The 25465-nt window shown below is 42.3% G+C and overlaps 1 protein-coding gene across 1 annotated transcript; it reads right to left on the bottom strand.

The window, feature by feature from the left end:
• Nucleotides 1-1761: 1761 nt before the first annotated feature.
• Nucleotides 1762-21730, bottom strand: SLC16A4 (solute carrier family 16 member 4). Its single transcript, XM_054564792.1, is given in 8 exon segments — nucleotides 1762-1922; nucleotides 10369-10393; nucleotides 10395-10463; nucleotides 11506-11717; nucleotides 15126-15287; nucleotides 15449-15592; nucleotides 16315-16447; nucleotides 21644-21730. Coding segments are annotated over 8 exon segments (993 nt in total).
• Between the last annotated feature and the right edge of the window lie 3735 nt (nucleotides 21731-25465).

Below are 25465 nucleotides of genomic sequence, written 5' to 3'. Positions count from 1 at the left end.
GACTTAGGTGGAGTAGATTTCATGAGGTCACATGGTTTAACAAGTGGCAGAATTGGGATTTGTTGTTAACTATATTTGCTGTTTGTGTGTGTGAGAGGAGTAGTTCTGTTTTTTTCATATTATCTTAACATCTAAAATGTAAAAAGAATGTTAGACATTTAAATGTAAACCATATACATTTTAAACAGGACCAAGAAATGTTTTGAAGGTAACTGAGATTGGAACCCAGATTAATTTGGTCCAAAGATTATGCTGGGCCTTGGGGATTACAAAGATGAATAAAACATCATCCATCATGTTGATCTTGCAAACTGATGGAAGTGGTTGGCATTTAAACCCACATAGTAGTACTCTGTTAAAAGTTAGGTGGGGCTCCAGATGAGAGTGACTTAATGCTAAGGAAGGCATTCCAGAGGAGGGGGTCGCCTTTGAGTGAATCAGATTGGGAAGGATGAGGGAGACCACCTGGGGGGCGGGGAACAGGCCTTTGGGATTGTAGTTGGTGGAAACCTTGCACAAAGGCATACAGAGGGAGTGAGAGGGTGTGGCCTTCTGGAACTAAAACCAGGCTTTAATGTAGGATTTTTCTCCATGGGGAATCAGTGGGTATTTTAAAGCAGAAAAGAATAGAATGGAACAGTGTGATAATAACAATAGTAATAGTTTAAAGGAGCATTCTGAACGAGTTGCTAAGCAAGGTTGGTGTTGCAGATAACTCAGTGTGTTTTTCCTTCCTAAAATCACCAAATAATGAAGGGCTCTTTATTGATATGTAGTTGCTTAGGTAACATCATTATTCCATATTTAAGAAACGTCTTGTGGTTTAAGGATATCTCATTAAAAGCCACCTATTCACCCTGACTGGTGCGGTTCAGTGGGTTGGTCATCATCCCACAGAGAGGTCACCGTTCATTGCTGGTTCATTGCCGGTCAGGTCCCCACCCCCAACAGGGGGAGTGTGAGAAGCAACCAATCTATGTTTCTCTTCCTCCCTTCCCCTCTCTTCAAAAATAAGTAAAACCTTAAAAGAAAAAGCCGCCTTTCAACTTTCATAAAACTTGTAGTTCTAAAGACACATCTAGATATGCAGCTTGATTATTTTATGTAATTAGATGTAGTGAAAAATTAATATTGTTGATAGGAATACTATTCAAATGATCTTGAAATAAAGGATATCTTTGAGCAATTCTTATTTTTATTATATAGCAATATATGTTTATTATAGAAAATTTAAAACAAAATAATGCAGAGAAAACAAAGAATACCTCTAATCACTAAGCAAAGATAAACATTTTGGGGATATATAACATTACAGTTACTAAACAGTTTTAATATTTCAGATTCTAGAGTTCTGGTCAACCAATGGCTGTATTTAATACTTCAAATTAAGAAAAATGGTTTTTTGTCTTCATATATTTTATTGACTGAATTACTACAGCACACTGAGAGTTTAGTTAATTTATTGTTACAGAATTTTCATTTAATACCTAAGGTAGTTGCTTTAACTTAAAATTGGAAGCTATTAAATACTAACACATGGCATAATTTAAGTTGCTATTAATCCTTTCTTACTACCAATTGGACATTCTATAGAATGCTAAATGAAAAAGGAACCTTAAAAACTATCCGTATTTGTTTTGCCTTCTTGTTTTACAAGTGAGGATACTTTTCTTCTGAATCTTCCGAGCTTTTCTTCCCAGTGACTTGTTCCCGTAGATTTTCTTTTGTTTCCAATGACTTCCTAGTTTGGCTTTTGTTTTGTTAAGCTTGCACTTGATTGCAGTCCTCTCCTTCTGCCCAGGCTCTGCTTTTCCATCTCTCAGACAGTGGTATAAAGAACAGGAAGACTGGAGAGATGAGGTAGCATGTGCCAGCCAAGTAGAAAGAGCTGGCATATGTCTGGGTGTGATCATAGAACCAGCCTGGAAGGAAGGAATGGTTTCTGTCAGCCAAGCAAACCTCACTAGCCCTTCTCAGCCATGAACTGTCCGCGATGCAATGGGCGTGCTATGCTTACCAGTCTGTATTGTGACCCATTAGAAAGTTAGTCTAGCTCCTTACCTGTCTTATTTTCTGGAATTGGGGACTCAGCCCATGAGGGGAAATGTCATTGCGGACCCAGAATTCATCTCTGATCTTGGAATGGAAGTTGGAGAAAATTAGAGGCACATGCCATTTCATCTTATGATGACTTTTATTAGGACACTATTCTTATAAAGAAAATAATTGTGAATTCCTAACATTTTCCAAAGGAAAAAAATGAAAGAACTGATTTGCTTTCTCCTTCACTGAACAAATGTTTGAGTATTTGCTCTGTTCCCAACAGTGTGCTTGGTGTTGAGGATACCGTAATGAGGCAGAACAGCCATGGTCCCTCCCCTCAAAGACTGTATAGTTTAGTGGGGGGTTAGGAGTTAACCACGTACATTACACCGTGATAAGGGCTATGAGGGAAGGTTCAGAGCAAATGAAAAGGAACTGTTTGGTCAAGTTAAATGATGGCTACAATTCACCCTGAAATGCTCTTTCAAAGCAAGAATGGGTAGGGATCCTCCAAATCATATAGCTAATGGCACATTCTTGAACTTAAGTGAAAAGCTTTTTTTTTTTTTAACCTGTGTAGTGGCAAAGAGTATTTGAGCAAGGTACCAGTATTTAAACACTGTTGGCAAAACTCAACTCTGTGAAAAAGGCAAATACCATCTCGGTATTATTTTGAAAATAGTTTTGACCCCACAGACTTTCTAAAAAACGTCTCTGGACTTCTCAGGGGGGTCTACTGACCACACCTGACAGCCCCTTTTCTAGAGATTGTATGCATAGTATGTTTGTCGATGCAAACTTACATTATGGCTTTTATATCTAAAGTAAAAAAAATCCTTAGAAAATTAAAGCTGTTATTCTGGTCATTTATTCAAAAACTGTCGGTGCTGTGTGCGAGCACTGTTCTGGATACTGCAGGCGGGCATACCCATGAACAAAATAGATAGAAATGTCTGACCTCGTGGAGCTTGCATGGTGTCTTTTGATTATCACTTACATTTTGAAAAACAATTTCTCGTGGGATGTTTTAGAGTAGATACCCTTTCTTTGGTCTGATTGTATATATCTGTCTCCTGTCCTCTTTGTTCTCTTATTTGGCTCTGATACAGACTTTAAAGTTTTTTTTAGTTGTTTCATTAGCTTAATGTTTCCTGATCTTAATGTAATGAATGAATGTTTTATAGCCTCTTAAATTCAGCTAACTTTAAGTTGCTTTTTACTTACTGACTCCATGTTTGATCAGTGACTTCAGATGTTTCTTAGGGTTAAACAAAAGAGTGGAGTGAAACTGACTAGGACAGGTCCTTATATTATGTTGTGATTGAACTTTCTATATCTGAGAAATAGGTGACCAATCTCAAAACTCCTCTAGAAATTTCTAGAAAGAAAGGAGTGTGGAAAGCATCAGCACCCCCTTTTATCCCTTGTCATCCTTGCCTTAGTTCCACTAGTACAGCAGATTTACCACTATATGCATAACCTGTGAATTATGAGACAGCAGTGTTAGAAATAATACTATGGGAAAAGACTAGAAATTCTTGAATATGGAGGTAAATAGAGCTGTTAAAAGGTCAGGAGAGCACAGCTAAAAATAGTAAAAATGGATTGTTGTTGTCAGGAAATCCCAGAGGGTCTAAAACAATTTAAGAGAAAACTGCTTGTAAGCCTCTCATTTCACCCATATACATACATTTAAAGTCAGAATGTTGCTTTAGAAACATTAAGGATTAAAATATACCTAAAACATTTTCTTATCAGGATAGGGTGTCATTTAGCATATTTTAGAACTGTCTCTATGTATTTCATGTAAAATGTAATGAAATAATTTGTTTTAAATCTGTTTCTTCTATTTATACTTGATAATTGAGATGTTAGTATATATTTTTATCCTATCTCTCAGACTCAATTACCATCCAATAATGTACAGTTGAGTATTTAGTTTTAGGAGTCCGTCTATAATAGCAAATGTGAGGTGAAATGTAGGATGCAGGACTCTATTGTATTAATAATTAATTGTCTTATGAGAGTATTAGCTGTTGTAATCAGGCCTAGATTTAAGTGGCTTCTATGGAAGTTAAATTTAGAACTTCATTAATATTGAAATATCTACTCTGTTGAGTTGATTAGCCTTTTCCCACCATTGAAAAAGCAAAAGAACACTGTATTTGGTGTGATTTTATCAGAGCTTCGTACTTTTTTGGTAACAATGTAAGAAAGCTGTATACAAATGCACTTTCAACCCTAAACAATTTAATGCTTCTAAGTATATATTTTTAAAAGGAATTATTTTTGTTAGTTCAAAAGCCACTGTATGTTGTTTTAAAAGGCAACATACACATAAGTTGTCATACAAGAGACTGGGTTCCTTTGTGATCATAGCAAGAGCCTCGAACATGGCAGAGATAGTGGTGTTTAGGTACCAGCCACAATTAGGGAAGTGTATATACATCCGAGTGTCCACTCCATACTAGTGTTTCTGTAGCTGAGAGGTACACTAGCAACTGGTGCAGACTTGCTAAGCTGCAGTCCCCTGCAAGCATTTCCTCAGTGTGTCCAGACCACCTGTGTTGGATTCACCGGAAATGCATGTTAACTGCAGTTTCATTGGTTCCCCTCAAGCCTACTTCATCCTGAATGGCGCTCAGTTGATTCTTATGTACAAAAAATTGTTCTCCAAATTACTTCCTTATGTTTGTAGCTATAACCCATGTTTTGGCAGAATGTCTAACAGTGTTTCCTGTGATAATTTAAAACAAGAAGTTAAGGCTCTACTTCCTTCAATAGTTTTGCAAACTAGTTTTCTTACAGTCAACACAAAAGGAACTAGAAAATATGTTGTTTGATATGTACATAGAATTCTAAATTCATTTTATAAAATGCCAACATTATAAAACTAACATAATTTTATGGGTTAAGCCATACATGTTTACAGATGAGTTTAACATCCTGTCTAAAATGTATTCATACCTGTGGTATATCAAGACTTGATTGAACTCAGTTATGAATCCTTTTTATTAGCATTACTACTGTTAAGTTTACTATTGGTCATATTGTGAATACTTGAAATGCACTCCAAAGCTATTAATTCCAAAGTTCCTCAACACTAGTTCAAATCAGTGGTTGAGAATTCTGTAAGTGATTAGCCTGTGGAACCAGAGCTGGGAGCTGCTGTGCTACAGCCCAGAGGCGGACTTCCAAGGTCTACAAGACAGCGATCTTATCTCATCCCTGGAGTCACCGGGGCTGCTGGCTGGCTGTTAGCAGCCTTGTTTCACTCTGGGTGTGCTATACAAATATTTCCTATATGTGCCATGATAGGAAAGTACCTACAGATATTTTCAATAATCTTGGAAAATGTGGTTTAGCAAATGTAAATCTTGGTGCTTTTTAAGATTGGAACTCTCCAAAGGCCCCATGGTAGAAACTTGCAGTACTGGCTCTCAGCTGTGCATTTTATTAAAAAGATTGTGGTCTCTGTTAGGATTTTGAAGCTTGTTTCCTTGGCCTTGGAAAGGAATATATTTCCAAGAGAAGAAATAACCCCCTTCTTCTTTTTTTTCTTTTTTAACCACACTAAAGAGCTATTTGGAATTTATTTTTTAGATTTTTTTAAAGATATTTTTATGTTTTATTTATTTTTAGAGAGAGGGGAAGGGAGGGAGAGAAACATTAATGTGTGGTTGCCTCTCACACACCTCCCCACAGGGGACCTGGCCCACAAACCAGGCATGTGCTCTGACTGGGAATCAAACCAGCAACCCTTTGGTTCACAGGCTGGCGCTCCACTGAGCCACACCAGCTGGGGCTATGTTTTGATGTTTCTGTAGGAATTCATCAATCTTAGAAATGCTGAATCAAAATAAAATTTAATGGGGCATTGTTTGTGGGAAAAATCACTGGATAAAGAAATGATTTACATGATTTTCCTTTGCCTCTTCAGAGGGTAATGTATCCCTCAGGATTTACGGGACAGAGACTTTTGCTCTGCCTTCTCACCTGTCCCCCACTCACTCCTAACCTCCAAAGGGATTTATAGCAGACCAGAAGGTTGAATTGTTTTGTTTGTCTTCCAAGTACAATTTCAGGCCACAGAGAAATTCCCAACTGATAGGATATAGTTGAGAAAGGGGGAGTGAGGACTGGGTGGAGTATTTGTTTAATATTGTATCCTAAGTGAGGGTGGAAAAGAGATAGGAACTGACCTATCATTTCATGAGGAGAAGAACTTATCTATGTTAGTGGGACAGAAGCAAGCTTAGATGGATGAATTTCCATCTAGCTACTGTCTTTTCTTATAAAACACAGATACTGAGGGGGAAAGAAAAAGTACAAAATTACCAATTTCACTCCATGGTATTTTTGATGAGGTGTGAAGTTGGCAAATAATAGTGAGAGAGATGTACTTCTTTAGGAACTAGTTATCTTTAACTTACACAGGTGTGCAACTGACTCATAATTATTTGCCATTAAAAATGGCTTTCCTTGAGTTTGTTGGGGAAAAAAATCACTTTTGTGAAGTACGTGCTGGATTCTGTGAATTTCTCATATAATGTAAGGTCATTCTTACTGTACCACAGCTCAGAATGTCTTCATTTTAAAGGTAAGAAAATGGAGACATGAGTTACAGTGGCTTACGTAGGTATTCTGTCAATGAAGTGGAAGAAGAATGCAGAATGCGTTAACCCCTAGTGTTGGAGGCTCTAGACTGCTGTGTCAGTGGTAAGCCCTGGCAGAGTGGGTGCTATGCCATTGCTCCGCAGGCTGAGGAGGAACTCGCGGGGAAGAGCTTTTGTCTTTGTCCCACGTAGCAGCTAGGAGAGAGCTATGCTGGTAAGTTCCTTAGTAATTACGGAATGACAACTGAGTTATCAAACAGTTGTTTGTGGTATTTTAAGGGAGTTTTCAGAAGACAGTTGTGATTGATTTAAATATATATTAGCATATTATGTACATCCATCAGTTGGGAAAGGGGGGTTACATGGAGGAGAGGGGACTGCAGTCAGTTTTATTTTATAGGCAGCTAACATGGGCCATTGGTTCTATTTGTACATGAAGCCGAGCCTTTAGCATTTTGAACTCACATGCCAAGTGCCTTTGGATATAAGATTAGGAATTTCATATAAGTAGCTTACATCTGACTTGTGTGTTGGAGAATATGATGATACACTTGCTTTTGTGCCCAAGCCACTAGTTTTGTATTTATATTACTTTCTGCAGGTTTACTTTTGTTAACAGGGCCTACTAGAAATGCAATAATGTTTAAAAATAACAATACTTTTTATTTTTCCCACAACCTTCCAAGGCTTCCAGGTGGGTGCCAGCTCCCAGCAAAACAGCAGCTGGGTCTGGGTAAGTGATGCCATCTGGCCTGCACACAGGCCTCCGGGTCACCGAGGTCCGGAAACCAGAACAGCCCCGGAACTGACCTGATGTGAAGCACGCCACACTAAGGACTGTGAATGTGGTGTCCAGTATTTGAAAGGAGCAGGGGGCTGGGCTGTGGGATGCAGCAGGCAGGGCGTGGCTTGTGGAGGTGTGTGTCATTCGGGAGTAATTTTAAACTTTTACCTATTTCAGCCCCTGTCAGTGAGTTTCAGCAAAGATTTGATAAAGAATTTTGTTGCTACTCTATTATCACAATCATGGTTTTAAAACGTGTATAAATTTCTTGTCCATATACTCTGTTTACATTTTTTAAAAGAAAAAAGTATATTTTTAAGAAGTTGAATTATGATTCCTATGGGTTTTCCATGCTTTCCCCCCCTTTCTTTGTTTTATTAAAATGTGCTGTATAGGACTAACTTGTTCTTCTTTTTCATTTCCATACAGGAAGGAGAAAGATGATGTTCAGGTAACCGATGTTACCATTATTTACTAGTGTTTTGACTGAGGATCACTGTGGAAAGTTTCACTGTGTGCTAGATTCCTAATTTAAAATGCCTGTAATCTTTTATAGGAATTTCATCTTTTGCAATTTGGTAGTAGCTGTTCTAACAGGTAAGTTAAAAAATGAGATTCATACAGTTTTGAAGATCTAAGTTTGGTTGAGATCTTACTATTTTGTAACCAGTAAGCCTATTGATTTATTTAAAGCTAAGGACAGTCATGGAGCTTCCCAGTCCTGTTGAGAACTGAGTGAATCTGTAAAGCAGCATTTCTGATGTTCCTTTGGTAGTTGCTGCTGGAGTCAGAATTTAGGAACAAATCTAATGGCCTTTGTAAAGTCCTCTGTCATGTCACAGAGGAATGAATTACAGGCATGATGGTTTTCCTGAAGTTTTCCCCTCCACAAAGGGCATAAGTCAGTGAGCGATCATGATATAAAGAAGGAAATTTTACTACATATATTAATGATCGTAATCTTGTCTAAGATACTATAAGCAACTTCCAGACTAAAAAATCTATAGGTAAGCTTTCAGCAGCAGCCTTAATGCTTCCTTTGACTTTTTAAAAGAACATACAAAATCTGTAGTTGCCTAAATAATATTCTCAGAAATAACAGGTAAAAATTCTATCATGGGTTTCCTTTTTTTCTCACTGCTAGGGTGTTGTGGATTTTGGGTAATAAAAGGTTTGGGTTTTTTTTTTGTTTTTGTTTTTTACTAACAGTAAGAAATATGCTTTACATCACATAAAATACATAGGTGTATGTGTAAAATAAAAGTTTTACAATAAAGTGATACGTTCTGTTTTCTAACCTGTTCTGTTGTAGTCCATCCTTTTATTAAAAATAAATAAATAAAAATACCATGATGTAACATTGATTTCAAGACCAACACGCATTTTTAGCTTTATCCTTTCAGGTTCTCACAAAACTTGTCTTCTCATATATGGAACTCTGATTATTTCAAGATGTATACAAAAAGGCATAGAATGTAAAATCTCTAAACATGTTGTAGTTTTGTTACTTGCCTTTATCATTTGACTGAGATGCTCTGTGCATTAATATTTGTTACCTCTCTATACTTTTGGTCTAATAGGCTGAAAATTTCCAGGGCATCATTGGACAGCCAGTGGAGAAGGATCAGATTGAAAAAGAAAAAAACAAAATAAAACTGTATTTGGCTGTTTTCTGTATCTCACTGAGCTGGGCACTAGCCATAAAGTATCTTTGGTGTTTGATCTCCTTTTACCAGTCCCTGTATAACAATTCTGGCTTGACTTTTAATTCTAGCCTGCTCTCCAGGTATGATGTGTAGGCTGAGTGAGACGGCTTGGGAAGATGTCTGTTCATACAGGCAAATAAGGGTTTGCTTGTGTATTGCAGTAAGTTTTGCCTTTAGAATAGGTACACCTAAGCTAAACCTAAAAGACAAAAAGCAAAAAAAAAAAAAACACAAAAAAACCCCCCAACAAACCCTGCATTTTTCCTTTTTTCCTTCCACTAATCTTTGTTATTAGACTTTCATACTCTTGATATTTGCCTTTTCTAAGTCTTAAGTTTATAGAGATGCACACCTAATACCATATAGCTTAGTTTTTTAAAAAATGATAGTGGGCAAGACTAGATCCTTTTTCTGTCTGACTTTAGGGCTGAAGGAGGCAAAAGTAAGTTATAGGTTGAATTCCTTTTTGTGGGTGATTGGAAATACTGTTGTTGTAATTTGTACATTCAAATATATTGAGAACTGTGGTATGGAAGATAAAGCTTAAGTCTGTTCCCTAGAAGTATTTCTGTATGTGTAGTCAGTGTTTTAATAGTCTTGGATTAAATATCCAGTTAGGTAAAAAGGGAGTGAAACTCAACACACTTCTGTCTGAAAGCTAACGGAAGTGACCCAAACGTCCCCAGTTGGTACTCTGTATTTAATGTTTACCAGTGGTCCCGGCCTGCATATCCTCTTCACAGAGCTTAGGGCCTTTAAGCCAAGCATCCTCCCACCTGTGGTATGGATAGAAAATGAAGGGCCTCCATCCCTCTTTGGAAAGGAGAGATGTTGAGAAGCCCTGGACGTGGCTGGGGAGCAAAAGGGTCTGGCTTGCAGTTTCAAGCTCTAAAAGTGACTCCTGTTCAGGTAAAAATAATAGTTCTTTTCCTTTAGAGCATCATAGATCTTTGAAAATCCAATAAAACTGGATTGTCTTCCCAGACCAGCAGACGCACATAGAACCCCTGCTCTAACATGCCCAATGGGGCAGAAGAACCTGTTTGATGCACATCTGTTGAATTAACCCTTCAATTCCCCTGGACTGGCGTTGGAGTGTGAGGGTTGGTAAAAAAAGTAACAGGTAGCATCAGTTTCTTCTAACCTGATGTCATTACATGTTAGTCAGTCATGGGTCAGCATTGTCTTTCATTCACTCAGAATATGGCTAAGTTGTTACCTGCTATAGGTGGTCCAGAAAGGATTAGCTATCCCAGCAAAGAACCCAGCATATCCCCAAAACCTTTGATGTGCAGAATTCCCTGACAGATTGACCTGCAGGGAATAGCATTAAGTGTTAGCCATACTGAGGGGAAATTCTGTGGACACCTATGCCCACCAAGGGACAAGTACTGCTTAGGCCATCTCAGGCCGTGACCCGCGGACTCCTGAGGTGATTGGGATGGCCTGTCCCCTGACGCTGGGAAAGAGCTGAGACTGGGAGGGAACAGTGATACTGCTAGGCAGGTAGTCTTCTCCCTTCATTAGTAAGGAATGTTTTTTGTTTCTTTTTTTCATCTTTTAGGTGGTTCGGGGATACCTTCTTTTCCCTGAACCTTACTGCTCTTCTCAATTAGAAAATGGAATCTACAGTCTAGCCGACAGTGGTATTCTTGAACCCACCTGATCCCAGTTCCAACCATTGGTTTGTAAGGAGAAACCTGATACTATAAGGAGTTGATGTCAACTTTAGAAGGTTTGGCTATTGCCTAAGCCTCATAGAATGTCCTGGAGCGCTTGCCTAACATTGGTGTGAGGCCAGAACTTTCCCAGGGATTGTGTTGCGGCACACTGGGGCCCTAGTTCTAAGAGGAACCCGCAAGTTTGTATTTCAGTTCCATTAGCGTCCAAGACAAGTCATTTGGGGGTAAAAATGGGGAAGAGTTTTAAAAAAAAATTTGCCTATTTTAATACACAGAACTTCTCTCAACAAGAGAAGGCCACACTGGGCAGGAAGTGCCTTTTTTCTCTCAGGAACTCTTCAATATTGTGTCTTAGAAGGAGCCAGGGGAATTGCTGGAGCTGAAGGGAAGGAGTGAGCAGAAGCCTAAGCTGGGAAACTGATAAGCAAAATGGAATCCCGCGGGTCCCTCATTTGTTTTCATTTCTTTCTTGTTCCGTGTGGACAGCCCTCTCGTCTTTCCAACCCCCAAGGTAAGATGAATGACTGGGCCAGGACATAGGTACAGGGTTTCTGAGGCCTTGGGCACGATGTATAAAATTAATACAAACTATTCTCTTTGGGGGAGGAGTATTACATTACCACTCCTTGCTTTTGCTAAATGGTTTGACAATGTTAATGAGTGTGTCTACTCACCAATACAGGAATTACCAATGCCAGGTAAGCACCAGAGAAAATGGCATAGAAGAGGGTATAGATCATGAGTAGTGGGAATGTGGTGGCAAAAGGAGCAAGCAGGTTAGTGATGCTGCAGAGAATCAGGTGAGACTTAAGATAATGGTACTTTCTGGTCCAGTTTTGATCAGCAGCCCATCCAGAGACAATCTGACTGACTGTCTCAGTGATACCTGGAACAATTTTGAAGAGGTTTTATGAAATTCTAATTCCGTTTTCCTAGTTCTTTGAAAAATGTGAATACCAAAGACATGTTTTCGTAAGTCATCCTGAGGCTAAGATGTGAGGGGAAAAATGGTTTCATTTGCCTATCTGTAGATCATATCATTTACTTAATGTATTCCAAACATGTAAATACCAAAAAAGTTCACCTTACCAGGAATCCCTGGTTACAGAGGCCCCCGGGCTCAGGGAGGCTTCCTCAGAGTGACTCACAGGGGAGGACACGTGGCTTCTTAAGGCTGGTGGGCCCTCGGGTCCATGTCAGGAAGTCACAGGGTAGACGGTGGCTAGGGCACAGATGATAAAGGCTGGTGTTTTAAAAAAGCACGTTGGGACTTCTTACACTCGCATATGAGGTTTTGATAAGTCCTCCTCCGAAGGTGGTTGTGCTTGATTTGAAAATGTGTAGGAAATCTGGAAATGGGAGATTATATTTTGAACATTGGGGCTGTGATATAACTTGAATAAGATATAAGAACCATATTTTTGCTTAATTTCATGATAAAACATTCTAAATCCTTTATACTGTTATAAGCTAATGTAGTGGTTAAATACCAAGAGATGAGCATGAGCTGCACTTGTTTTATTCTTCAAATCCTTCCTACAGTTCAAATATAAATCACTACACACACACACGGAAATAAAAATACTACTACCATTTCTGTGTTTCCTAAGATATGTATTGAGTCTTTATGCTCTGTTCTTTTGTTCTATTGTATAGCCCTAATCTGATCTAAATTGATATATTACCAGACATTTTAGTGAAGAAGTCCGTTTAGCTATGTATTTTTTATGTTTGTGTACATACACTTTGAAGCAGAGCACCTTTGAAGTTGAAACACAGTTTTGTAAGGGTGTGGCATGTAGTCTGGCAAGAAATTAGCAAGAGAACAGTCAATGTTGAGCTAGTCAGAATTTCCAGATAACTAGAGCAAACCAGTTCCATCTCATCCCTTCTCACTTTTTTAGACTTCCTCTTTTGTCGGATGAGAGAACCTGTACTGAATCAAGCACCCTGCTTCCATATATTTTTATACCTGTTTTTATGTGATAACTTAATATTCTTATTTCTTTTAAATACCATACAATCGAGTAGTGACTAGCCTCAACAAGCATATTTATGTCTTACTATGAGTTGAAAGGGAAAAATGCATAGCTACAAATAGTAGAACATTACCGAATGCTTACAATGGGCCAGGCACTATGCTAAACCTCATATGCATTACTTGTTTAATCCTAATAACCTTATCAGGGTAGGTACTATTTATCCCTATATTACAGATGAGGAAATTGAGGCACAGAGAAAGCATGTAATTTGCCCAAGGTAACACGGCTCAGAAACACAGCACAAAAATGAACCCAGGATGTCTAGCTGCAGAACCAAACCTTTCAACCACTGCGCTGTGCTGTTTACCTATAATTTCTTTTGCTTCCTCGAGTGGTCATTGCCACTAAGCACCAGCTTTTAAAAATGCAGTATTTTCCAACAAATATTTAAGGTCTACTGGTTCAGACAGGCACCTGTGAAAAAATATTAAGACTTTCTCCTTGGTTGAGTATGAGGTTGAAGTAGGCTTGCTTACCAGCTACAGAAATGAGGTAGGAGGTGTCCATTACATCAATCCCCAGTGTTTCGGCTCTGGCTACCAGGTGGAAAGTAGGGATCATGTACGCTAACTGACTGAAGACGAAAGACCCAGTGAATATGCAGAAAAAAATTCTTAAGAGAAATATCACAGAGATTTTGTATACAGGCTCACAGAAGAGCCTTTTGCTTGAAACTTTCTTCATTAGTTATTAGGAACAGTCTGCTCCTGTTTGGCCCACTGTGGAACTCTGTTTCGATTTTGCGAGGCTATTAAAGTTTTACTGGTTTGCCCAGTCTTCTGCGTAGTACTGTCACTGATGGTAGACACTTGTGTTGCGTTGCAGTGTGACATGTCTGGCCCGCATGCTGCCTCCATACCACTTGCAGACAAATTGCTACCTTGATCTTCCATATCAGAATTATTCTCGCTTGTGATGTGGATGGGTCTCAAGAGCATACTAGAAGGCACCAAGTTCAGGAAGATAGCTCCAAATAATACAAAGGCACCTAAATAGAAATTGAAAAGTTAAAAATTACCTCTCATTTCACACTACTGTGTTCTTAGGCTCAAAAGAGCCCTGCCACTAAGTATTCATAGGGCTTCAATTCCTTAAGATACTGCTTTGTCCCCTGATTTTAACTGAAAGTATTTAAATGTGATGGCTTAATTGTTAGACATACACATTGCTGTGTCCTTGTGAAAATGGTGTCCTTTGTACATAATGGCACCAGAAAGTGGTACCAATAGGTGGCACCGAAGGAGGGAGTGTTATTTGTGCTGCAAGAAAAAAAGAGTAAGGGTTTTCTTGGGCTGGGGGGAAGATTTCAAACGTTGGAAAATTGCATTTGGTCTTAAATAGGAATTTTAAATATTCTGAAGTGGGTATAAATTTGGGTATAATAAATATAGGATTTGATGATGGGAATCATTTGGAAACTGCCTTCGAAGAGGGGACAGCCTTTCATCTTGTGACATTTTTAATTTCCTTGAAAGAAGACAGATGCCAGTTTGGCCGCTGAAGCCGAGTAGTCGCTTGATGTCAGCGTGGCCTGGCCACCGCTGTGGTGTGTGTGCTGCTTCCAGGGACAGACACGGCTGCGGCTCTGTTCCCCCGGCACGGATTTGTCAGCGGGTCATGTCTGCCACGGCACTGCTGGTAGTTTCTTACTTAGAAAAGGGCAGATTCAACAAAGCTGCTCTGTGGACATACGTTTCTCTAGAAATAAACATATATATGGGCATATCATATTTTTCCAGGAATGTAAGGTTATTTAATCCAGTTTTTAGCCAAGGCACAAAGAAAATTGTGGAGTGAATGATTTTCATTCGTGAAAATTTATAGTGGACAGTATATAAAAGATTTAAGTATTAAGGAACATAATCCTCTTTTTTACCCAATTTTTTTTTCTTTTGGTTCTGTTTTAGTAAGTGTGACGGAGGAGGCATTTTTTAAAATGCAGTTTTTAAAGGGAAAATGTGAAAAGAATGCTTTGAGGTGGGGGAAGGGGTGTCCTTTGTCTCCCCAGGAGTACGGGTGGCCCTGCAGTGCCCACTGAGTGCCTCTGTGCCCTCAGACAGGAGCCTTGGGCCGAACTTGGAGTTGTCTGTGTGGCTGGCAGAGCCTTCAGGTAGTTGAAGATCTCTCGTGTGTATTCTCCTTTAGAGGTCATTTCCACTCTGGCTCCAAACACCTTCACTTCCAGTCATCAAAGGGAGAAAACTGAGAATGAAATCTCACAGAGTTCATAGGTCAGAAACTTAGGATGACACCTGTCCAGTCATACAAATCTATCAGGACTTTTGCAAAAGGTGCCAACAAACATGCCAGTCCCACCCCTGAACGGGCAATAGCTGTAGAAAGTCCTAATCGTTTTTTGAAGTATTTGCTTATTACCACCACTGCTGTTTGGTACAACAAAGAGAAACCCAAACCTAAAAGGAAGCACAATAGATTGGAGTCAAGTGATGTGCCGTGGTCTCAGACCAGATACTCTCCTGGATCTGAGATAATAAAACTAGGCCTTTTGGACCCAGGGACCACAGAAGAAAAGGTTTCTAGTTCCTATGTTAGAGGCTTTTTACAGTGGACTCACCAGCTAAAAATCCCATAGTCACACAAAGAAAGGGGATGCTTGTAGCCAAGCCAGTGATCAGGTATCCACCAGAAACAAGACAGGCCCCAAGAAGGGAGGCAGTTTTCTCTTCATATCTGTTGCAGACAACAGCAACCAGGGGACCTTAGGAAAAGAAAGAAAAGTTAGTACTAGGCGAGTGTGCTGTGGCATCCCTTACCTCCTGGTGCGCAGCTGAAGGGAAATGGGGACTCGGGAGTAGTTTGTGTCCTTCAAAAAGGTATCTGTATTGGGTTTCTTACCATTCCCAGTCCCACAGTACTTTGCTTTTAGGAAGAAGGGGTGGGGGGGGGGGGGCGTTGGTTGGTTGGTTTTAAGGAGAGGATTGTAAATAAGCCGGTTTGGAGGGGAAGATTATTGAAACTGCATTACAAAACCTCCACAAAATGAGATTGTGTCTGGTGACCTATGACTAGAACAAGGTTTGCTCATTCACCTCCACCACACTAGAGCCCCAAACTGAAGGAAGAGGGGTTGGTTCCCCACTTGTGAATATGCTTAGGCGGTCATATCAGAACCTCAGGATCTGACTTCCCAGCTTAGAAACTGGCTCACTGAACCTCTGCTAAGGCTCTGTGGAAAGGAACAAGGCCTGAAACGTTCAATCATGGAATTAAATAGTTGGATTCTTTAATTTGCTTTGTTTGAACTCTAATTTTTCCAACTTTGCCAAGTGAAGTGGAGGCTAAACGCTACACGATTTTTCTTATTCTCAGCTTTACATATTACTAGATGAGCCTGAGTAAGCAACGCCTCAGTCGTGAATGACTGACAGATGGTTCTTGGAATTGCCCCCTGTGACCCCGCTCCTTGGACTGGCTTCATACCTGCAGAAAAACGGAGTGAAGCCATGATGGAGCCAATCCAACCAGTTTGCTCCGAGGTGCTTTCAAATTCTTCTTGGAAAACCACAAAGAAAACTGCAAAAGACTTCACAGTTCCCAGCAAAAACACGTTCACCTAAAAACATACCAGAGTCCAAGTCAGGTGGTGAGGGAGCCATTACAGAGGAGGTTCCAACTGCTCAAGGCTCTGATTCCCCCGGCTCACCAGCACGTACCAGATGGCCGGGCAGTTCCTTGCGCAGCTGATATTTTAAGGGTGGTCATCCCCTAAGAGTTTCTCTTAGTGCTTTATGTGAAAGTGCCTCTGAATCATTACAAGGCTATGGAATAAGTGTGTCACTGTTGTACTAGAGATCAGGAAATTGAGGTTTAGAGAGCTTAAAAGTGCTGAGGATAGGAGTGCTGGGGCTGAGATTTGAACCCAGAGAGATTGACTCCAGACCAACCACTACCCTACTGTTTTGTTACAATAACATCAGTTAAACTGGACCAAGTCCACTTACATTTGTGAGAGACACGTGTTGGTCCAAAAGATGAACTGTTCCTCTCAGTTCGTAGGTGGCTTTTGCTCTAACTCAGCTCTTGAGCTGAGTACCCTCTGTCACTTCATATATAAATAGGGTGACTATATAATTTATCCAAAATTGAAACATTTTTGAGAGCAAAGGGGATTATAGTTAATTTGTGCCGGGACGGCAAGAGTAAAGCAGGTCATCTGGTTGGGTTGTGTGCCCTTCCCTTTCCTGTGCCCCACCTCCTTACCTGCCCCGCACTAGAAGGGACATTCCTCTGAGGTCAGGTTTTCTTAGGAGTGCAAGCATTTGTTTGCCTCCTGGAATTCTGACTAGCCTGGGGCAGTGGAGAGCAGGGGTCAGGAGGGAGGGCAGACATCTATGCAGATTCTGCAGTCATTTTGTCCTCGGGCTTCCTAGCTTGCCATTTCCTTTGGTCAGTGGCCTTGGTTTTTCAAGGCCATTTTCTCTGCCCTCTGCCTGGCCATGTATTGCTTAAGAATCACAGACCTTGAAAGTGGTGGCGGAAAAATGAAGACAACTGTATTTGAACAATAAAAAAAAAATCATAGACCTTGCCTTGGCTGGTGTGGCTCAGTGGATTGAGTGCCAGCCTGTGAACTGAAAGGTCGCTGGTTTGATTCCCAGTCAGGGCACATGCCTGGGCTGTACGCCAGGTCCCTGGTAGGGGGTGCGCGAAGCAACCAACTGATGGACCTCTCACACAGCAATGTTTTTCTCCCTCTCTCTCTCCCTTCCCCTCTCTTTAACAATAAATAAAATCTTAAAAAAAAAAAAAAATCACAGACCCTGAGTTCTCTTTGACTGATTTCAGTTTCTCTGTCCACCTATTAATAAGATCCCCTTGGGTTTCTGTATTCATCTCACTTTATCTTGTATCTGCCCCATAGACAGTCATTCACTCTCACCGTTCTAATTGCCACCCACGTCCTGGTGGTGCAGAAGTTACAGTACTGCTCTTGCATAGTCAGCTTCCTTGGCCTAAGTCCTGACTCCACTTCCTACTAGCAGTGTGACCGTAGGCAAACTATTTCACAGCAGTTAAGCTTCCTCTGTTGTAAAGTGGAGGTGAAGTAAAGGTTAGCTAGATCATAAGACTGGGAAGATTGAGAAAGTTCTCGTAAAGTACTTAATAGTTTTTTCTGGGGTTACACCCTGATAAACCCATCATAAACTGAAAATACCCTTAGTTGAAGATGCATTAAATACATTTAACCTACTGAACATCATAGTTTAGCCTACTTTACAGATGCTCAGAACACACACTAGCCTACAGTTGTGCAAAATTGTCTAACACAAAATACTTTTATAATGAAGCATAGACTGTCAGAATTTATTATTGCTTCTGCACCATTAAAAAGTTGGAAACTCATTAGATCAAACCATCATAATTAGGGGACTGTTAAGTGGCAGTTAATAGTCAAACTATTATCTACGATTGTATTGGGCAACCATTCTCCTTTCCAAAGAGTAAACCAGGTCACGTTTATATAACTAACTACCATATCTCTCCAACTCAAGGCAACTCACCCCAAACGACAATCTTGCCCTTATCCCAGCACCACTTTTGCCTTTCTTTTTTGATTGGTACTGTCCACCCTTGCAGCAGAGTCTGAGCCTGGCTCCTCTTAGACACCTCGTTCCCTTAACCCCTACCTACTAAATAACCAAGACCTTCCCCCTCTACTCCCAGCTAGACTTACTTCAGACTAGTATTGTCTCTTGTCTGCAGTAAGGGAGTAGGAATTGGTGGTGGTGTTCCCAAGGCTGCAAAAGTTGGGGGTGGTGAGGAGGCGATCCCTCAGTATGTTTTCCCTGGTCTGATGTTGGTAGAGGCTACCATTTTTTTTTTTTTCATTATTTAGAGTGAACAGTGCTATGGACACCAGGGATATGTATTCAGAAGTGAAAAATATTTTTTCAGGCCCTCATTCAGAGAGCTTGGGCTCAGAATATTGCCAAAGGCGTTTCTATCAGGAAATGGGGCTGGAGAGCATGCAAGGACCTCGAAGGACCCAGACCTGTTTCTGTCAGTTCCAAATCCACAGAGTGGCAACTGCGCCCTGTCGTGAGCCAGGAACATTGCAATGAGACGCCATTCTGGAAAGTATCCTTCCTCTTTTTCTGTGGATGTGGGTTCTGGGCTGGCATCTAAAGGATGCTGACCTCTACATCCTGAATTTGGCTAGCTACTGGTACCCCTAGTTCAGAATCTGTCCTCTCCGTCTTTCCTGTCTGGGCTTGGCAGCGGTGAGTGGATATGACTCGTCTCTAATAGCTGAGTCTGCGTCTTCCGCTGTGGATATCAAGAAAGCCAAGATCAGCCTTTGCAGCCACCTTGCCTCCCTCCCTGAACTCGTAACCTTCCAACTTGATCTCTGTTTGACTCAAACATATTTAAAAAGATGTCCCCAAAGTCTGGATTTCCCCTTATTTAAGCAGACTAGATATATCTGTATTCATCCCATGCTTTGGACCAAGGTTTTTGGGTTTCAGTCCTGTCCTGGGGTCCACATCAGACACTGTCAATGGGATCACCCCAAAACAAAAGCCCCTAGAAGTTGTCCTATGGCTGACCCAACCCTGTCATTTCCTTTTTATCTTTAAGAGCATACCCCACCCCCACCCCCCTCCATAAGAACTTCCTCACCCAGATCAGTTTAATTAGCTTATTGTCTTGGGGCTGGGTCAGCCAGAGTGGCCGCTTTTGAATACAGAGCATCAGGCTTTGTTAGAAATTGTTTAATAGCAAATTTCCTGCCAGCCTGTCTAGGTCCCTGTCTAGCATCACCTAGCTCTTCCTGACCTTCACAGACAAACTAAAGAGTCCATCAGGTCGTCTCCACTTCCTCATCCCAGCACCCCACAGGACTGGCTCTTACCGAGGTATCAGAGGCTTCCCTGTCACTAGAGTCATAGTCCGTGGTCATTTGTACACTAGTATCCTCTCATCCCTTTCTCTGGGACATTTCTGCCTCCGCTTCTGTGACACTGCATTTCTGGATCCGGCTGACTTCTGAGTGCTTCTCGGTTGCTCTGCGGGTGACTCCGCCATCCCCTAGACGTTGGTTCCCTCAGGTTTAATTGCTCTTGGTTGCTCTTCTCTCACTCGCTGGCGATCTGACCCACCCTGCCCCATGCGTGGTTCAAACCTCCACAGATGCCAATGACTCACAAATTTCAGGGTGCGTATCCATGCTCCGCATGCACACAGACTGCTGCACGAGTTGGTTATTATGCCACACGTCCCTCAGACTGTCCAAAGTCAAGCCACCCCGGGCATCTGCAGATCTACCCCCTCCAGCCGACATCCTGCAGTTCAGTGAATGCATTCTGCCATCCTCCAGGTTGCGTGAGCTCACAACCCAGGATTCTGACTTGCTCTCTCTCTGAACTCCCCAAGCCTTGTAAGTCTACCTCCTCAGTATCGCTCAGATCTGTATTCTCTCTGTCTTCACTGCTACGCCCGAAACAGGGAAGTAATTAACCTGGATTATTGAACATCCCTCCAATGGACCGGCCCAGCGAGGTATTACCCCCGCGGCAGCCAGAGCTGTTTTCCTGGGATGCAAATCTGATCCTATTACTCTCTTGCTTCGGGGTTTTTTTTGTTTTGTTTTTTGGGATTTTTTTTTTTAGCTCATCAAGGTTCTTAACATGTTAGACAAGTCCCCTGCCCATCTCTCCAACTTCAGCATTTACCACCTTCCTTCGTGTTCATTCCTAAGTCTGTCCAACAATCATCCTACCCATCTCCCCTCAACAGGTATTTATTAAGTGCCTACTATGTTCCAGGCTATTTACTATCATCCCTTCTCTCGCACCAAGGAGGAGGCGTGATGTTTTCCCATTGCCCTGTGCTGTCCACATGGCGGACTACAGGATGTTAGTAGTCACCAGGACCTGCGCTCCTCTCCCTGTGAGCTACTGCAGGGCTGGGGCGCAGGGTGGGGTGGGCGTGACCGGGAGGGAAAGGGTCTCTGTGAGATTTGGGGACCCCAGCAGAACTGTGGAGCGAGTGCCAGTCTGCAAGGCCGTCGGGGGTCGAGATGTGACAGGACCTGCCGATGCCCTAGGAGGACTATGCTGACAGATGAGCGCGCCTCTGGGTCACTCAACCTGAAGAACTTCTTCAAGGATGAGAGAGAAAAGTTCATTGAAAAAAAAAAACTAGTGCCCTGTCCAGTTGCTTATGGATGAAGGAGAGAAACCAGGCTCCCATTTTGGACTCTACATCCTCTTTCTCCCCAGATGTATCAGAAACATGCGTGGGGCCCAGCTCCTGCATTCGTTGTGGCTGGCCGGCCAGGCGTGGGAAGTGGGCAGCAGGCAGGACAGAGAGGGGGACATCCCCCTTCCTAAGAGGGAAGGACGTAGCTGCCAACCATTCCATGTATGCGGGGCTGAGCTGGCGACCCTACCCCAGAAACACGTTGTAGCCCTTCCCAGCACTACTTCTGGGGAGGTTCCATGTATGATTGTCCCCAACTCTAACTGCCGTCCCGCTGGGGCAGAGCTGTTGATGGTGACTGGAGGGGGAGGGGGAGACCAGAAAGGGATGCTTCTGCTGGCGCTCGAGGTGGACGTCTTCAGCCTTCCGGGTTCACTGGGGGCCGCCGACCTACCGCTGCTGAGCTACCGCCGGCAGTGTCTGGCCTTGTTCTGCCCCCCTTTCCACTCAAATACCAAAGATTTCAAAGGGACCTTGTTAGGTTGCTCGGAGGCCTTCCCCAGGGCGCTGTCTTTCCGGCAGGAGGAGAGGCAAAGTGAATTCTCACCAGGAAGAAGTGAAGCACAATCATCCATCCCCAGCCTCCATCCAGGGCCGTGGTGTAGGGTGGTGCCTGCCTCACGCTCCTTGGCATGGCGCTGTATCAGTTTTAAATGCGGGAGATCCCTGTGACAACCCAAGATGTAGCTGATCCAGTTGGCAAGAAACAGATCTAAACGTTTAAACTTTACTTTTCTTTGTGGTACCAAGTCACTTGTACTGTAGTATTTTATTAGCCCACCCCCCTTTAAAAATAGATGATTTCGGTAGGTAGATACACGTTGCCTCCTCATACAACCAAAAGGTCAACAACAAATCTAAAAACAAGAAATAACCAGAACTGCCAGAAAATCGAACTGTATGGACGTCTGATAACCAAGGAGCTAAAGAAGAACATGCATTCAAATTGGTAGGAGGGGAAGAGACAGGCAGCCTGGGCGAAGAGGATGAGCAGCAAGGTGGCGGCTGGAGGACCAGGAAGGCGAGGCAGCGGGCGACAGCTGGCAGGCCCGGCAGCCCCACATCTGTGTGCAGATAAATCAGAGCAAGAGCTGGGGAGTGTGACAGACCGCCCAATCCAGGGCACCAGTGCGGGAAAAGAAAGCCTCAAAACCTCTGGAGGTAAAAACCTGTGTGGGTTGTGGCAGGAGGAGAAACCCCCAGCCTCACAGGAGAGTCCGTTGGAGGACCCACAGGGTCCTAGAACCCACCAGGGAATCAGCACCAGAAGGGCCCAATTCATTTGTGGGTAGTGGGAGAAGTGACTGAAAGCCGACTGGGAGCCAAGCAAGCAGCACTTCCCCTCCCCTACATGCAACATCATAACGCAGTGACCTGGGTCACCCTGCCCTGGCAAATACTAAGGTTCCGCCCCCTCCAATGTAACAGGTACACTGAGACAAAGAAATATGGCCCAAATGAAAGAACAGATCAAAGCTCCAAAAATAGAACTAAGCGATGAACAGATAGCCAACCTATCAGATGCACAGTTCAAAACACTGGTAATCTGGATGCTCGCTGAATTGGTTGAGTATGGTTGCAAAATAGAGGAAAAAGGGAAGGCTATGCAAAGTGAAATAAAGAAAAATATTCAGGGAACCAACAGTAAAGGGAAGGAAACTGGGACTCATATCAACGATTTGGAGCAGAAGGGAGAGAGAAATATTCAACTAGAACATAATGAAGAAACAAGAATTCAAAAAAATGAGGAGAGGCTGAGGAACCTCTGGGGCAACTTTAAATGATCCAAAATCCGAATCATGGGGGTGCCAGAAGGGGAAGAGGAAGAGCAAGAAATTGAAAACTTATTTGAAAAAAATAATGAAGAAGAACTTCCCCAATCTGGCAAAGGAAATAGACTTTCAGGAGATCCAGGAAGCTCAGAGAGTCCTAAAGAAGTTGGACCCAAGGAAGCACACAGAGGTACATCAAAATTATATTATCCAAGATTAAAGATAAGGAGAGAATCTTAAAAGCAGCAACAGAAAAGGAGACAGTTACCTACCTACAAAGGAACTCCCATGAGACTATCAGCTGATTTCTCAAAATAAACCTTGCAGGCAAGAAGGGGCTGGCAGGAAGTTTTCAAAGTCATGAAAAGCAAGAATCTACATCCAAGATGACTCTATCCAGCAAAGCTACCATTTCGAATGGAAAGGCAGATAAAGTGCTTCCCAGATGAGGTCAAGTTAAAGGAGTTCATCATCACCAAGTCCTTATTATATGAAATTTTCAAGGAACTTATCTAAGAAAAAGAAGATGATCAAAAACTATAAACAGTAAAATGACAACAAACAACTATCAACAACTGAATCTAAAAAAAAAAAAAAAAAACAAGAACAAAAACAAACTAGGCAAACAACTAGAACAGGAACAGAATCACAGAAATGGAGATTAGAGAGGAGGGGGAAGGGGAGAATGGGGGGAAAAGGTACAGGGATTGAGAAGCATAATTGATAGGCATGAAATAAACAGGGGGAGGTTAAGAATAGCATAGGAAATGGAGAAGCCAGAGAACTTGTATGTATGACCCATGGACATGAACTAAGGTGGGGCGGGGGGCGGATGCTGGAGGGAAGGGATACACAGGGCAGAGGGGAATAAAGGGGAGAAAAGAAATGGGACAACTGTAATAGCATAATCAATAAAATATACTTAAAAAATTACTACCAAAATAAGCAGTTTCTGTAAGAACTGCAGAAGGACCTTGCAGGGAAGATTCTTCAGTATGTAGGTTTTGGGTACAGTTTGTTTTCTTAATCAGAAGAAACGATTCCTTTTCACCTGTACCCACAACCCTTTATATCTAACAGCCACCCTACAAATTAGCAGCTACTTCACTTTGGACACATTTAGCTTGGTCCCTGGGGCAGTCTGTGGGCAATCTGATGTTGCAGACAGACGTCCAGAAACTGCTCTCCAGGTAGGGCAGTAACCTTACACGCTCTTCTTGGTGGCGCACCGGTGCTCCCAGGTGTGGGAGCGCTATCATCTATCATTCCTCGGCCCTGCGGAAATTGTCTCGGGGAACTACCACTGAAACTGCGATAAAGTTGAAAACGAGCCTTCAGAAGTCCAAAACAAACAAACAAACAAACAAACAAACAAACAAAAAGGTGATTTCTTCTTGTTCTGTAAGTTGTTCATTGACTCTCTAATCTCACCCTCACAAGTGCATGGAGGACTTTGTATCACTTTGGGGTACTTTTCCTCAGGTCTGCAGTCTGGCGTCGACAGGCAAGTTCATGTGGCTTTGGCAGTTCCCTGGAAGCATGTCCTTAGTTACATATAAAGTCTGCTTGGCTGAAATGACCCCTATCTCTGCTTATTCTGTAATCACGATCCAGGCAGACTCTTGGGAGAAGGAAGAAAAAAGCTAATGACGGGCTGTCACTTGAGGGACTTTGAAGCCACTGCAGAAGAATCTCAACCACCCATTTGAACGGCAGCAAGATGCCCGCTCAGTTTATTTCAGGCAGGACTTTCAAAGGAGTTAACTGCAAAGCCTGACCTCACCAATTGTGAGGGTGGCCGCCCCTGGCACTGTCTTTGGTGTCCTCTCGACTTTAGAGAAATAAAAAAGGGCGGGTGGCTCGGGTTTAGGACTTCCATCGACAAAGCACTTGCTAAAATTAAAATATTCTAAGGGACTAAATAGACACAAGAACAAAATGCAGTAACTTCCTTGAATGGGCCCTGGACGAGGGAAAAAGTTGCGAAGGACTTTGGGAGGCCATGAGGTTTGAATAGGGGCTGTGCAGCAGACAAAGAGTTAAGTGTGTTGGATATGAGGGTGGCCTTGTTGGGCAAGAGAATGTGCTAGAAAGTATTCAGGTGCAAAGTGTCATAGTCTGCTACCTTCTTGCAAATGGTATAAGGAGAGAGAGCAAAAAAGAAAATGAGACTGTTCTGAGGAAGGGTCCAGCAGTCTTCATTTCCCACAGTCAGGTCGGCAGACGGGCTGTTTCTTACCGGAAACGAGGATCCGCCGGTGGGGCAAGTGGAGTGGCCATGTCGGGAGCAGACTGGGCTGGGAGATGAGCCGGTGGCACATTCGAAACATTCTAGAAAACCAGCCTCAAAACGCAATCCCATTCTTGTCTTACCTTTGATGTGGTGTGCAGCAAAGGAATCCTCCGCAGACGAGGCACTCCGGGAAGAAAAATAAACTCTAGGGTTTTCTAGAATGTTACTCTTTTTCTAAGACAGCCCCTAACGTTCTGCTGTGAAAACAAGCGAGCACTGTGAGGATCCAGGACGTGAGAGCCAAGGTCCCGCCAGTGGGCTTTACTTCCTGAGGAGAGGAGGCGCCACTCCAACTGGACTTGGC

This window comes from Pteronotus mesoamericanus, unplaced genomic scaffold (assembly GCF_021234165.1).
Source record: "Pteronotus mesoamericanus isolate MK-2021 breed Mesoamerican mustached bat unplaced genomic scaffold, CSHL_Meso_final scaffold_99, whole genome shotgun sequence".
NCBI classification, from domain to species: domain Eukaryota; kingdom Metazoa; phylum Chordata; class Mammalia; order Chiroptera; family Mormoopidae; genus Pteronotus; species Pteronotus mesoamericanus.
Note: the sequence above shows the minus strand (reverse complement) of the source record. Positions and strands in the feature narration are given on the sequence as shown.